The sequence below is a fragment of the Neoarius graeffei genome, chromosome 6, assembly GCF_027579695.1.
Source record: "Neoarius graeffei isolate fNeoGra1 chromosome 6, fNeoGra1.pri, whole genome shotgun sequence".
Lineage (NCBI taxonomy): Eukaryota > Metazoa > Chordata > Actinopteri > Siluriformes > Ariidae > Neoarius > Neoarius graeffei.
Genome location: NC_083574.1, coordinates 51754463 through 51770247, shown reverse-complemented (window position 1 = coordinate 51770247; position 15785 = coordinate 51754463). Strand labels below are relative to the sequence as shown.

Here is a 15785-nt window from a genome sequence, read left to right as displayed (position 1 = left end):
ATATCGGTGCTGCTCTGCAAACTAGCATTTACTCCGGAGTAAATTTCTTAAACCACCTCCCGAGCAGGGTTAGATTTGCACCGGTTTAAGCAGCTTTCAGGGGCGACACCGGTATAACTTTGTACCGTGTGAACGCTCTACCGGGGCAGCCCCGGTGCTACACCGGAGTAAAAGTTGCCGTGTGAACACCCCTAATGATCGATCCAACAGAGAAGTAGTAGGGACAACAACTGTCTACAAAAGACTCGGAGTTCCAGAATGCAGTGCAGGTGTTCAGGACGCAGTTGTGCTGAGTGACGGCAAAGACTCGGCTCTGCTAATTAAGTTATTCCACGAAATCAAGTCGTACATGAGCTGATAGCCGACGAGGCACGTAGTGCTGAGTTGGTGATAAGCCATGTACGACGAGATTGAGTGGAATAACTATTTAATTCTATCTACATTCACTGGATTTTGAGAAGCAGTATTTTTATCTTTTGCAAATTTAATAAATAAAAAACTTTATACAAAACGTCCGACCAAATAATTTCCGCTTAGAATGTAAACAAACCGGCGAAACGACAGGAGCAGTTTGTGAAAAATGCTTTAATTCTTGAAAAATAAAGAGATGTTCTTGCCATCAAATACTTTCATTCCATATTTTGTTGCTTTTTTGTATTTTTGGGGGTTTTGTTTTCGAGTAGTTTGTATTTCGTTGGTTCAGCAACACACTCCACCATTTTGTTTTTCTCTATTCATGGTATATGAGCTGATAGCCTAGTAGTAGAGTAGCCAATCAGAGCACACGATTGCTCATATCCAGTGAATATGGATAGAATAATTAATGATCTACTTTGAGGCTATTGACTGCAATATTAGAATGAAAGTTGAAGTTTTAGAACCTGATCCGTTTGAGCGAACAAAGTGTACAGATGTAAGAGAGCTGGACAGATTAAAGTACTAAAGCCCTGCGTCAGTGCTGTCTTTAGATAGAGATGAAAGTCCTTCCCACGCCACGTGGCGCATAGGGCGGCGCCGATCTCCATTTCCGTAGCCCTCGGCCTCTCGCCTATTACATAGCTAGGGTTACAGCGGGGGGACTAGTCCTCTGGTAACCGCGAGAGTAAAAAAAGTTGGCGGCACGGTGGTGTCTTGGTTAGCACTGTCGCCTTGCAGCAAGAAGGTTCTGGGTTCAAACCCAGATAGAGATGAAGCAAGGGCTAAATCCCACTGGCACCACTGTAGTCAAATGTCATTGTGGGTAATGTAGGAAACCGTTAACCAAAGTGAAAACAGACCATTGATGAAAGAAGTGGAGAGAAAAAAAATACAGATTAAATATTGACCTCTACTGAAGATCATATTAAATCTGAGTATGAATACGCAAAGGTGTTCAAGGCGGATTTTTCCTATAAGTCTCCTTCTCGCATATTGGATATGTTGCTCATTCTGTTAAGAGGCTTAGGTAGGCGGTGATGCTTTCATGATGTGGCTGTAGGTACCGCAATAATGGTATAGCTGGAGAGAAGTCTGTGGATGGTACCTTTTACTTGCTCCTGGACCTCATGACCTTCTTCGATGAATACCATGCGGGCCACATTGACCGTGCATATGACGTGAGTTAAGATATAGTCTGTTTTCAGAACTGCTCAATATGCCACTCGGTGTATTTTTATAAGTGTGCGTGTGTGTGTGTCTCAGGTAATGGAGAGGCTAAAGCTGGTTCCTTTGAGCCAAGACCAAGTAGAGGAGAGGGTAGCAGCGTTCAGGAACTTCAGTGATGAGGTAAGAGTGCTTATTATCACCACACTTTACTAATCTTTTGCACAAAATCCAGCTATCAGTTTAATAATGCTCATTCTCACTCCCTGCAGGTCAGACACAATTTATCCGAGGTGCTTCTTGCCACTATGAACATTCTGTTCACACAGTACAAGCGTCTGAAGGGCGTGACAGCAGGAACTCCGGGCAGACAACAGCGCACGTTAGAGGACCGAGACTCGGTGGGGAAAACCAGAATTGTTGGAAAAATTCCGAATTGCTTGAAAGCCGCAAGACCGATTTAGTTATTCCACTCTTGTTTTTAACTTTAACCTTGATTACTTTGAAACGTAATACTCACTGGCCATTTTAATAGGAACTTGTTCTTGATTCTAACATTCCTGTTCTTGGCTGCAGGAGTGGAACCCAATGTGGTCTCCTGCTGTTGTATGCTGAGATGCTTTTCTGCTCACCACGGCTGTAATGAGTTGCTATGAGTTACTATATCCTTCCTGACAGCTGAAACCAATCTGGCCATTTTCCTCTGACCTCTCGTCAACAAAGCGTTTCCACTCACAGAACTGTCGCTCACTCGATGTTTTTTGTTTTTCGCACCATTCTGTGTTGTGTGTGAAAACCCCAGGAGATCAGCAGTTTCTGAAATACTCAAACCAGTCCATCTGGCTCAAACCAACACCCATACTACAGTGAAAGAAAGTCACACTTCACTGTGAGCTCACAATTTTTGCCATTCTGATGTTTGAAGTGAACATTAACTGAAGCTCTTGATTTGTATCGGCATGATTTTATACATTGTGCTTTTGTCAAGGGATCGACTGATTAGAGAACTGCATAAACCAGCAGGTGGATGGGTGTAACTAATAAAGTGGCTGGTAAGTGTACGTCAAGTTTTTTTTTTTTTTTTTGAAACATTCTGACTTACTTATATTACGACAATCCTAAAAAGAGGTGTGTAACAGCCTAGAAAAACCCTTCCACTTAAAGTGCATATCACGGGTAAATTCAGGAGCAAGATCAATGTAATTCTCCTATTTTATGTTAAACTTTGGTCAAATATCTGTCACATTTTGTGCCATTTTTTTTTACCTTGCGCAATACCAGAAAAATTCAGTTGAAATCAAGCCATTTGAGGAGAATTGGTCCGCCTCTGAAAAAACTTGGCATTTGGATTTCCCGAGAAACATTGATTTTCGTGACGTCACGTGCGGGACGCCTCCCTCTGAATCCTACGTCAGCGCTGGTTTGTTTATGAGAAAACGACCTGGTGGTTTTCTGCAAATTTCTTCAACGTTATCGCGTAATTATTAAAATGGTTAACAGATGTATCGTAGGAGGGTGTAGCAACACCAATCTTGGTGGGATTAGTGTTCATGGTTTTCCAAAAGACCGGACAATGAGAGAGAAACGGGAGCGCTTGGTCTACACAGGCTGTGCACTGAAACTGTGTAAGCTCTCGCAGCCTGCTGGCGCTTCCGCAGGTGACGTCACGAATCTGGCTCCAGATTCCCTTGGGATTTTTCCAGACGCGTTTTATTATATTTTTGTCTGCTGTAGACAGATGGCCTTGTGCAAAATTACCCTTCTGGATGAGTGTGTAAAGGGACATGCTTTCATATAAAAAAAAAAAAGAAATTGCTCCAGAATATGCACTTTAAAGAGCCCTCATTTACCGCTGCATTTATAACTTGATCTACTCACTGAAAAACATGATTCCCAAACATTTGCAGTGGAAAACGAGTCATCACTTTACCCGCACCATCCACATCGATCTCGGTCTCATTTATTGTGATTTTGGTCATTTTAGCCATTTTAAAATACTCACCCGCCAATTTATTAGCAACACCACACACCCATGCTGTTTTATGCAGTTCTCTAATCAGCCGATCCCTTTACCGCAACATAATGCATAAAATCATGCAGATATACAAATCAAATGCTTCAGTTAATGTTCACTTCATACATCAGAATGGGAAAAAGTGTGATCTCAAAGTGTGACTTTCTTTCACTGTGGCCTGGGTGTTGGTGGAAGATGGACTGGTTTGAGTATTTCAGAAACTGCTGATGATCTGGGGTTTTCACACACAACAGTCTCGAGTTTACACAGAATGGTGCGAAAACAAAAAAAACGCTGAGTGGAAACATCTTGTTGATAAGAGAGCTCTGAGGAAAATGGCCAGATTGGTTTGAGGTGCCAGGAAGGATATAGTAACTCATAGTAGCTCTTTACAGCCGTGGTGAGCAGAAAAGCATCTCGGCATGCAACAGCAGACGACCACATTGGGTTCCACTCCTGCAGCCAAGATCTGGGCCCTGTACTACGAAGCGGGTTTTCTGGCTTACCAGGGTAACTTCGAGAGTAACTTGATCACGTGCAGCGTAACTTCCCGATTAACCCATACTACGAAAGTTGGCTATGTTCAAACCGAGGTATGCTGCCATGGCAACTTGCGCTGCATCTCAAACCTGCTCGTCTCAGGTTATGTTCTTGGTTAACCCGAGGTTTCCGATTAACCCCACACCCTTTTTAAACACCACCTCTCCACCGACATTTCCTCTAGAGACGATGCCAGCGTACCTGGATGACCCGTGCGATATCGGAGCGCAGATTAGAGATGGGATTTATGGCTCTTTGATGGGATCCGCATCTTTGTGATCCGTTCTTTGAAAAGAGCCGTTCAAAAGACTGGCTCATTTGTCTCTTTTTAAATATTTATTCAGTTTTAAGAAGACAGCGTCTAAAGAAGCCAGATCCCTCTGCTTAGACAGTGACATCAATATTTCTGGACATACCTTTTATATAAAGCAACCTAGACTTACATTATTGTAACCCCTAAACGCTCATAAATAACCATTAAAAAACAATGAGGGCTTCAATGAATGTCCATGCAGAACGGCTTTTCTGTAAAAAAAAAAAAAAAGAAGAACCCACTCAAGAACATAGTTACCAAGAACGCAAGAATATTTTATAGAAAAACACTTGTTTTACAAAAATATTTAAGTCTGAGATACAAAATAGATACAACTACAATAAATATCACACAAGAACATTTTAATAGAAAAAAACAAACTTTCTATATTAAAAATATTGAAATTGTAACAAAAATAGATGCAACTAACCAGTCAGATAAATAGATAAAGTTATAACAAGAACACAAGATTATTTTAATAGGAAAAAACAAACTATTAATGCAAAAAAATATATTAGAAAAATAGATACAACGAGACAAACAGATAAATAAATAAAATACACAAAAATAGAACAAACAAAATGACGATAGAATAAATTAAATGAACGTCCGTGCAAAGTAGTTTTCCCACAATATTATCATTAATATCACACAACAACATTATAAACTATATACAAAACAATTTGAACTATTAGGCAAACAGATAAAACTTGAATAAATAAAAGGCAAATGAATGCTTGCTTGCGCGCACACACCATTATGAATGATGTTTTTATATTTCATTTTCACCTGTTGCCAGGTGCGTTTGGCACTGCTGTTACCTCTGAAATGTTCACAGGACATACACCAACTTAGTCAAAGGGACTGAACAGTCAGTCATCCTAATTCATGTGACTCTGTGCACATATCAGCTTAAGTAGGCTACTCCATGAATTTACCATACCAAATTTTATTCAGGATTTTTCGGACATTAAACAAGCTATATATGACTGGGGCCACGTCGAAGGACCATTTTCTGTGACTTGTGATTGATCATGAAGCTTTCTCTCATCCTATACTTCTGTTCTGGAACATGTAGAAGGGAGAATGTACTTGCGCATTTACCCGATCGGCAATTCGTTGCCAACATGCTTGCCGCTCCTTATTGGCAGCCGCTGTGTTAGATTTTGCTCTTAATGTTGTTTTGAACTCCTCGTAGCTTTGCATTATGACAGCGCATTCTTCCTCCGTGAAGTACGGCGGCCGTGCCATTGTGAACAGTGGGGATTTGCGCTGATAACCTCCCCTTTAACGTGAACGCGCATTAACCCTGATTAGGTTAAACCAGGTTCAACAAATCAACTTCATAACTGGCGTCGTAGTACCGTTTAACCCCAAACAAGATAACCAGGTTTTGTCAACCCCGGTTTAGCGGGGGAACCCTGGGTTACTTCTGGGTAGGTTAACCTCCGTTCATAGTACAGGGCACAGGAATCTTAGACTCAAGAACAAGTTCCTATTAAAGTGTCCGGTGAGTGTATTGTCCAGTCCACAGTGTGTGACCTTTTTATTAAAGTGTGACATTTAATGTATAATAAAAGCACCCTGAGCTAGCAGGCTTTTAGACCTCTTTCAGCAGGTTGATTGTGTGTGGATTTTTATTTATTTATTTTTTCTTGGGATTTTTCATAATATTTTCACCGGTTTCCAGAAATCACTCTCGGTGGCATCTGTTTTTCTCAGAATACTATACGTAAAAGCGATAGTGCGGGAAACCACGAGTCTTTGGGTTCCGGGGGGAGTATGGTTGCAAAGCTGAAACTTAAAGGAATTGACGGAAGGGCACCACCAGGAGTGGAGCCTGCGGCTTAATTTGACTCAACATGCAGCAAACTGCTAGTAAAACATTACTCTACTCTAATGCTCTTCTATAATGCAGTGTGTCTTTGACATTTTACATGCACAGGTCCTGCGCAGCCAGGCCCGGGCACTGATCACTTTTGCTGGGATGATCCCGTACCGCATGGCCGGAGACACCAATGCCAGGCTGGTACAGATGGAAGTCCTGATGAACTGAGTGAAAGAAAGGAGAGAGACTGTCCCTGCAGTCTCTCTTTCTCTCAAACCTCCAACTCCCCACCCCAATCAGTTCTGTTTCGTCATGAATCGTACTTCATTGTACGCATTTTATATTTGTATTCTTTTTCATTATTTTGAAAAATAAAACCCATTTCAGTTTACTTTGTGTTTTTGGTTTCACTTTTTTCCCCCCTCACCATCTTTGTTTCATTTAAGTTCTGCTTTTTTTTTTTTTAAATCTTCTGTATAATTTTAAGCCATTTGGTTCATGCCATCATTTTTGAATGAAATAAGTTCTCAGTAATCTCATGCAGTTTTGTTTACAAATTCATCTAACCATAGCTGTTAACCAGTCTGAGAAATAACTGTCCGGATAACCATAACCATTTGCCCAAACATTTTCTACAGAATATTAGTACTTTTTTTTATAACGTGTAAGAGACCAAAAGTTCTGCTTTCCTATCCATGATGGTTAACCACAAACCACTTGTACAGAAGACTGGCTTTACCATTGCTTTAGGTTTGTATGTGGAGGTGTCTAAGGAGGTGGTGAAGTTTTCTATGAGACGTTCTAATTTTCTTTCCAGTCCCTTTGTGAGGGTCCAAGTAGTGCAGCCATATAACAGCACGGTTTCTACTGTTGCTTGAAAGAAATTGATCTTTAGCTTTTTGCTCAGGTTTGATTTCCATATTGTTTCGATCTTCGACATAGCCAGACATCCCAAGTCTCCCGGAAGTTCCGGGAGTCTCCCGTATATTGATAGCGGCTCCCTGATGCCCGCAAACTACATACAATCTCACGGAATCTAGAGCAAGCTTCATCCCGAACCTACTGACCAGTCAGTCAGTGCATAGAGCATGAAGAAGAGCAGCAGCTGCTGCAGCCATTTTCTGGAACCCAGGAAATTAATACATGGTACAAATCATTGGGTTTTTTTTTTAAACCGATTTGGTGTTCAACTTTCATTCACAGTTATGATAAAGCAGTGTCTCTTTGTAACTGTCATCTTTGTAAGCTCACTTGGTTGGCACAAGGCTAAATAATGGCAATAAATTACTTTCACTTTACAGTGCTGGAGCTGCAGGAGCAGGTGTTGCGCAACAGGCAGGAATTTGTGAGGATTCACCTCCAAAACTAAGTCGCTCATAAAACTACAACCTTTTCTGGTTCAAACAGAACCAATTAGGGCCATGTACACCCTTTCTATTTTGTGCTACAACGTTAAGTAGAGGTGTGTGTGTGTGTTGGGGGTCAGCGCGCAATTACCTTTTTTTTTTTTTAAACTAAAATCATCGTATGCCTGCAACCATAAAAGATTTTTTTTTCCCAAAACCTATTATCTTCTTGCTGTATCCCTTTACAGAGGGCTGATTTTAAGGAGAATTGAACCTGTTTGAAATTTTAAGGTAAAGTCCCTACAATAATCATGGAATTGGTGTGAAGGGAAAGGCCATTGCAAGATTAACATCTCATCTCATTATCTGTAGCCGCTTTATCCTGTTCTACAGGGTCGCAGGCAAGCTGGAGCCTATCCCAGCTGACTACGGGCGAAAGGTGGGGTACACCCTGGACAAGTCGCCAGGTCATCACAGGGCTGACACAGAGACACAGACAACCATTCACATTCACACCTACGGTCAATTTAGAGTCACCAGTTAACCTAACCTGCATGTCTTTGGACTGTGGGGGAAACCGGAGCACCCGGAGGAAACCCACGGGGAGAACATGCAAACTCCGCACAGAAAGGCCCTCGCCGGCCACAGGACTCGAACCTGGACCATCTTGCTGTGAGGCGACAGCGCTAACCACTACACCACTGTGCCGCCCCCCAAGATTAACTTATAATTTATAATTTAGTACTCTGTGATAAACTTCCCTGTGTATTTCTGAATCTTGTCATTACCTTTTTGTCCGCTGAAACACGTAATGTTCTATTACATCTAAAATCATGATTGTAATATCACATGAATGGATACGCCATCCTGTTATCTCTCTCAACTCATCGTTTTTTCTGTATTTATAGGATCTGAAAGAGATTCTCTCACTACATGAGCAAAATTTACACTGTTCAATTCATACTGTATCTTCAGGTACATCGTATCCATCTTCTGTCAAATATGTGATTTTCCGATGTGAAAATCAGCACTCTCCAACCACAAGACAAAGCAATTCTACAGAGATGCGAGAGCATTCTACGTCAGAAGCTTTCAAAAAATAAAGGGAAAAATTCCCAGTGAGAGATCAAATCTTGACGAATCTGTCAGTGGTCAATCCTGAGAATCATGATGATGTGAAACCAGAGCAGATTTTGACTTTGGCAGAGAGATTTCTAAATGTAATGAAGGCAGATGCCAGAGAACAGCTCCATTTAGAAGTCCTGGATTATGTCTCATCTACCCTGGAAGTACTGGTGCCAAATTATAAGAATTTACCAGTTGGTGAGTTCTGGGGAAAGCTGTCCAAAGTCACGTCTGTGAGCTCAGGGCAGCTGAGATTCAGGGAGCTCTGTCAGCTGATGAAGCTGCTATTGGTGCTGCCAAATTCTAACTGTGATGTGGAAAGGGCGTTTAGCATGGTGCGTCACATCAAGACAGAATTTAGGAGTCCGACGTCTCACCAAACACTTGTGAATCTGGTGTCTTGCAAGATTAACGAGTTTATTGACACAGAGTGTTATGAGGTGGAGATGTCTGGGAAAATTGCTCAAATCTGCAAAGGAAGCAGCCTCTAAATACAATGAAAGCTTGCAAAAGGAACAGGCATAGAACATAGGAAAGGAAAGAGCCCTTTAGGCCTAGGCCTACATGTACAATTGCATTCATTGTCATTCATGCAATTCATTCATTGTTCTGTTATATTCATCTGTGTTTCGGTATCCAAGTAAAGCAATGTTCTGTGGTGAAATATCTATCTATCCTGGTCATCCGTCCTTATTTATGGGGGGTGGAGTGTCCAGATTCAATCAGTAAGGAGCTTAATATATGGCACATTGTAGTTATCATAGTTTATGGGTTGGGGGCAGCTACAGTAAGTCCCCAAGTCAGGGTGTCGGCTATGAATCTGAGTGAATTCAGGTATTGTTAATCTCCAAAAGGCCACCCCAAAATCCACCAGAATGCAGGAAATCACATCAACCAAATCCAAAATTTTCTAGGGAAGTACCCCCATACCCCCCGGTAATGTATTTGTCCCCTCAAAAAAATATTCCCCAAAGGAAAGGAGGGGGAGCCCTCCCTGAAATGAATTTTGTCAGGTTGGGACATCTGCATAGCTGACCATGCTTTTGCAATACGGGTGTTAATATCCTTTTCACTTGTGTTCACCCAAGAGCCAAGATAAAGGAAATCATCCACTTGCTCCAATTCAAAACCATTCAGCATTCGTACGATGCTATCAGTCAGGTCGTAAGTCATGTACTTGGTTTTGTTTTCGTTTACATGTAGACCAATCTGTGCAGCACAGGTCTCAACTCTCAATAAGAACAGTTGGGCTTGCTCTATTGTTTCAGATACTAATGCTAAGTCATCTGCAAAATCTGTATCAGTAAGTACCACTGCTGGATGTCTCTTACTACATGCTTGTTGTAGCCTGAATCCAACGGATTCTGCTCCCCGGGCGCTCTAGTGTGGCTGCCCACTGCTCTGAGTGTGTGCGTGTGTTCAATGCTTCAGATGGGTTAAATGCGGAGGATGAATTTCACTGTGCTTGAAGTGTGCATGTGACGAATAAAGGTTTCTTCTTAATTTCTTGTAGCCATTCTCATCACATAGTCTAGAGGTATTATGAATAGAAAGGGTGCAAGAGCGTCACCTTGAAGTACTCCACCAAGAACTTCAAAGGACTTACAGTATGGGGCTTTTCCACTACCAACGCGGCTGAGTTGGGCTGAGCCGAGCGGTGCTGTTGGGGTTGCATTTCGACTACAACCGCGCTGAACCGTGCTGGCTGGAAGTGGGTGGACACATTGGGTGGAGTTAGCAAATGTTAGGGTCCACCCAGTCGGAAACGGTCAATCGGTCAACTTACTTCTCGGGACCCCCGCCCTCGTACCACCCAGACGTCTGGGACGGAACACCGCAAAAAAACAGCGAACCAGAGATCGGTTTCACTGCTGTTTAATCGCAGTATTCTCGCCAAAGATGAAATATCACAAACACCTTTTATAACAAATTATAATCTCTCTAAACGGCTATTGTGTCTGTCGAATGTGTGTGTTTGTATGTGACCTCAGAGAGGGGTGTGTGTGTGTCTATGGGAGGGTGTGAGTGAGTGACATCATTTTGACATCTGTGTCTATGTGTGTGAGAGCAGGTCACATTTTAATTACATCACTGTTCTGATGGTATGTTCAGACGTATGTGTGTGGTTGACTTGCGAGCAAGTGAGCAGCTTGATCTTGGGGCAGGTCAAATAATCATAACAGAAAAACATATTTCTGATCATATGACATGACAGCAAGGTACAAACATTGCTTACGCACATACGGAATCTTTCAACAAAGATATGTTATAAGAAAATAAGAACAAACTTAAACAAGGACAGTCATACGAAACATAAAGAATATGTCTGGCAAAACAAAGAAATGCTACTTCACCAGAGAAAGGTCAAACAGGATTCAGGATTAAACTCATGAAGTCTTAACATTAGAATCATAAGGTCTTAACAACCCTAAATTATATTCTGTAATTATAAAACTAACTTAAAACTATAAAACTAACTTAAATCATTGAATGCATCTTAGATCTAACTTTTAATTCCCAATACACGTTGGCTATGGTTGTGTGTGATATCAAAGGCCATTGTGAGTGTGTGTGATGATATCGCAGACCCTGTCGCCATTCAGACACATCTCATATCAAAAATACACATTTCATATCAAAATAAACAAAATGTTCCCAAACAATGTCCAGCCGAGACATAAGGTCATTTTAACTGACAGAAATTAATCCTTAATTTTGTCACAAATATATTACTGCCTTCTTGGTCAAGAATAATACTTATATAAACCTAACAATCCCCCCCTTTGATAATAGTATCACTATTATCAAATCCTAGGATCATATTTGATCATTATCACCTCATGATCATATATGTGATTACATCGAGAATTAATCTAGAGTTAATCTTTGCCCTTCTTGACGTATATTGGTGCTCAGAGGGCGGGCATGCCCGATCAGCCCTCGTCCCACCTCACCGGAGCTTAGAGAAACTCAAAACCTCTTAATTCGTCCCAAATACACGCTACTTCCTTCAGAGTAATTTGTTCTAAAACAGTGAGAGAAAATGAAATTAGAAGGCATATCGACCTATAGTGAGAACAGAGTCCTGTAAGAATACAGAGTTTCAGAGCATAGAGATGTGTAATAATAGTAGAAAACGGCATCAGATGACAGACATAACACATTCGTGTGGTGTGCGCTTGTGCAGTCCAGTAGATGTTGTCTCGAAGTCCAGCTCGAGCGGGTAACCCTGCTCCGAGCAATGAAGTGGTCCAGAAGGCTCGGGCGGGTAGCCCTGCCCCGAGCAACAATGAAGTCACGAAACCCGTGATGAGGACTGTCATGGTTGTAGTGAGGATGATTGGTCCCAAACAGGGCGCAAGAGCTCTTCCCCTCTTTGTTCACAACGTCTTGAGGATTCTCAGTCGAATCTGTGTAGAGCTCAGAAATAGAGAGACAGAGAGAGAGAACAGAGATTCTCGGGACACAGAAAAAAAAACGTTAGTAGCAAACTTGTCATTGTAACACAACTTTGTTATGGAGCCTTCTTCAATGGCGTGGCATGGATCCACTGTGGAAAAAGATCAGTTAAAACAGCAGTAAAAGTAATGGCGACTATGTCTGCAGGCCCACCATATCTAGGTTTTCCCAATTGTCCAAATCATTACTTTAAAAAGTCACACCAGCACTTGTCTCCCACATGAAAGGGGTGTGTGGTGGAGATAATATTGTACTATTGACCTTGGTACAAATTTTATGCAACTTATGTATAAGGGCTACAGAATACTCATCCACATGCATTTTCAAATCAGAGGTACCCGGAGCCAGAGTTCCCTTCTTCCAGGGGAGAGGGAAAGGTCTTCCAAAAATAATTTCTTGGTGTCATGCGAATTTCAGCCAGAATGAATTATGGATTACAGAACCAAACCTGTGTCCTGCATGACCTTAATTAATTTGTCTTTCAATGTTCGATTAGTACGTTCTACGATACCAGAGGATTGAGGAATGTGAAAACACCAGTTTAGTTTAGAGATACTTACAAAGGTTTTGTGTGACTTTTGAGGTAAAATGGGTACCCTTGTCTGAGTCTATGGCATTTGAAACCCCATAACTATAACAATAATTATTATTATTGATTTCTAGGTATTAAAACGAGTAACTACCTTCGTGTTCTCTCGAAAAAAAACCAACTTCTACCCATTTAGAGAATTTGTCCACAATCAAGATGACAAAAATCAAATGAGAAAGGAAGAGCGTATGTCTCATGCAGAATATCAGGCTGATATTGATTGAACACACACAATAACCACAGAGGTATGATAAATATCATAAATTATAAAACAAGAACCGTTTAGAACAAGAACCATCAACAAAGAGTACTTCCCCCATCCCTAGAGGGCTGGAGATCAGACCTGATACTAGTAGTATGTACGATTTTTAGACAGACAATATCAATGTCATCCCAAGTATCATCCCGAGAATTAAGCGTGCGAGAGCGCGACCTACATTATCAAAAGAGGATGTGACACGAATTTCGAGATTGTTAGTAGAACAGAGAATAGTCATATGTTAATTTAATTATCTATTAAATTACTGATAAATTAATTTAATGGGTCTGTAAATTTTGCAACACCTGTTTAACTTGATGTGACGAGTGCAAGATCAGTGGGTGAGACAAAACCAATTACCAATTTTTCCGCATCTAAAACCATCAAAGCACATGCGGAGACAGCCCCCAGACACGCAGGTAAGCCTTGAGCAACAATGTCTAATGTTTTGGATAAAAACGCACAATGATGCATTTCCCCCCCCTCATGCTCCCCAGAGGCTGTGCCTTGGTGTTCACAGGCATAGAGGTGGAAGGGCTTGAAGTGAGCAGGTAACCCAGGGGCGGAACAAAGGGTGCTTCTGAGGGAGTGATAAGCGACCACCATAGCGTCAGTCCAGGTCAAAGGATGTTGCAGTGGATCGTGATGAGAGATTGTGGAACGGAGAAGCTTGTTATATAAAGAGCAGTCAGGGATCCATTTTCTGACCCAGAAAAGACATCAGTGCATGTTTAGTTGCAGGGCGTTTTGTGTCTAGAATGACAGCCTTGAGAAAGTTCAAAAGTTCAAATACTTAAGTATCCATGCAATATTGCAGCTTGGTTCTGGAAACCTTAAAGCTCTTATGCGCCAGATGTTGGAGCAGGCGCAAGTGTCAGTGTCTTGGCAGATTTCTGGTGACTCAGCAGATACCAGAACACACAGACCATAGAGTCCTGAGGGAGGGAGAAGGTCACAGAGCGCGTTATGAATTACAGCTGGAAAAAAAAAACAGCAGGAGAGTCAAATGAAACCTTGAGTCCAAAACGCTATCTCCTCATGTGCGTGGAAAAAAGGCAGAACAGAGATCATTAATGGAAAAACAGCAATGAGGAGCAGGAACCTGTGACATTACAGAAGAAACAATCAATTCATTAATCTTACGTAAATCTTGTGTAAAATGCCAGGTGTATTGTACGAGCTGGTGCACGATCTCACCACGCCTTGCTCGAGAAGAGACTGTAGGATGACATCGATCCAGAGAGAGAGGTACTGCTTAACATAAACAGCATGCACATGAATATTGAATCATATTTTGTGTAGTTTCATGTCAATTTAAGTTCCAGGTTGCAGTGCAACAAAATGCAGAAAGGTTCAAGGACAATGAATACTTATACAAGCCAATGTATCATAATCATGATAATTTATGAAGTTTTTTTTAATGGTTAAATAAAGATAAACCCAAGTCTCCGATTTATAAACACCACTGGAAGGAAAAAATTTTTCCTTCTTTTTTTTTCTCAACATTCTTGAAGTAAACGTTTGTTAACTCTGTTTCTTGCTGAAAAAATTATGGTTAACTAAATACATTAAAAGCCTATCCATTCCATATCCTCTGTGGTTTTTAAAGGCAAAAGTATGGAGGTTTAAAACTCAGCAAACAGTTAATCAGAGCATTTCATATCAATAGTTCGAAATTAGGAGGAACATGGTTAAGCTTAGCCTCATAAGTAGCAATAAGTTTAAAGAAAGAAAAGGAGATATAAAACAGGGCAAATTGAAATGACAAACAATTTCACTGAATGTAATTTGAATAAAATTGAATAGCTGATAAGCACTTTTTGTTGGATTCGATATGTGACAGAGACTCAAAATACATTTTTAATTCAATTAACAGTATTAATGAGAATTGGTTGTCTTGGACATTTTGACTTTATGTATATGGAATTTACTTAGTAATATAAAGAGATTACTTATTAAATTTATTATTGTGAGAAAGTGCCAAAAATAATGATTTTCTCTGCCCATTGCAGATTTCTGTGGCTGTCCTTGCCTGCCATCCTTGCATGAGTTGTTTATATTATAGCTATCTGTAACAGTCTGGGAGCCCTTATCTCCCAGAAAGAGACAGACAGACTATAGAGACGGAACAATTATTCAAAATATATTTATATTAAATATTATGACGACGGGCGGCACGGTGGTGTAGTGGTTAGCGCTGTCGCCTCACAGCAAGAAGGTCCTGGGTTCGAGCCCCGGGGCCGGCGAGGGCCTTTCTGTGTGGAGTTTGCATGTTCTCCCCGTGTCCGCGTGGGTTTCCTCCGGGTGCTCCGGTTTCCCCCACAGTCCAAAGACATGCAGGTTAGGTTAACTGGTGACTCTAAATTGACCGTAGGTGTGAATGTGAGTGTGAATGGTTGTCTGTGTCTATGTGTCAGCCCTGTGATGACCTGGCGACTTGTCCAGGGTGTACCCCGCCTTTCGCCCGTAGTCAGCTGGGATAGGCTCCAGCTTGCCTGCGACCCTGTAGAACAGGATAAAGCGGCTAGAGATAATGAGATGAGATGAGATATTATGACGACAATTATTCAAAAAATGTCAAAAAATGAAGTAAAGAGCGGGTTAGCTCGCTGTTGAACTAATTTCATGCTTCCCAGACAAGTCCACATTTCGCTAAAACGCATTAGAAACAGGAGTATATAGGATATTTAAAGGTTAGAATTACATATGATTAATAACATAGCACTACACG

The 15785-nt window shown here is 41.2% G+C and overlaps 1 protein-coding gene across 2 annotated transcripts in view; it reads left to right on the top strand.

Moving 5' to 3' along the window:
- The window catches only part of nup93 (nucleoporin 93), a 90620-nt gene extending 83953 nt beyond the window's left edge, over nucleotides 1-6667 (top strand). For both annotated transcript variants that reach the window (XM_060923809.1, XM_060923810.1), the window contains 4 exons: nucleotides 1478-1595; nucleotides 1681-1764; nucleotides 1854-1982; nucleotides 6394-6667. In XM_060923809.1, coding sequence (XP_060779792.1) covers nucleotides 1478-1595; nucleotides 1681-1764; nucleotides 1854-1982; nucleotides 6394-6504 — 442 coding nt within the window. In that variant the 3' untranslated portion in view covers nucleotides 6505-6667. The remainder of the gene's footprint in view (nucleotides 1-1477; nucleotides 1596-1680; nucleotides 1765-1853; nucleotides 1983-6393) is intronic.
- Nucleotides 6668-15785: the final 9118 nt, after the last annotated feature.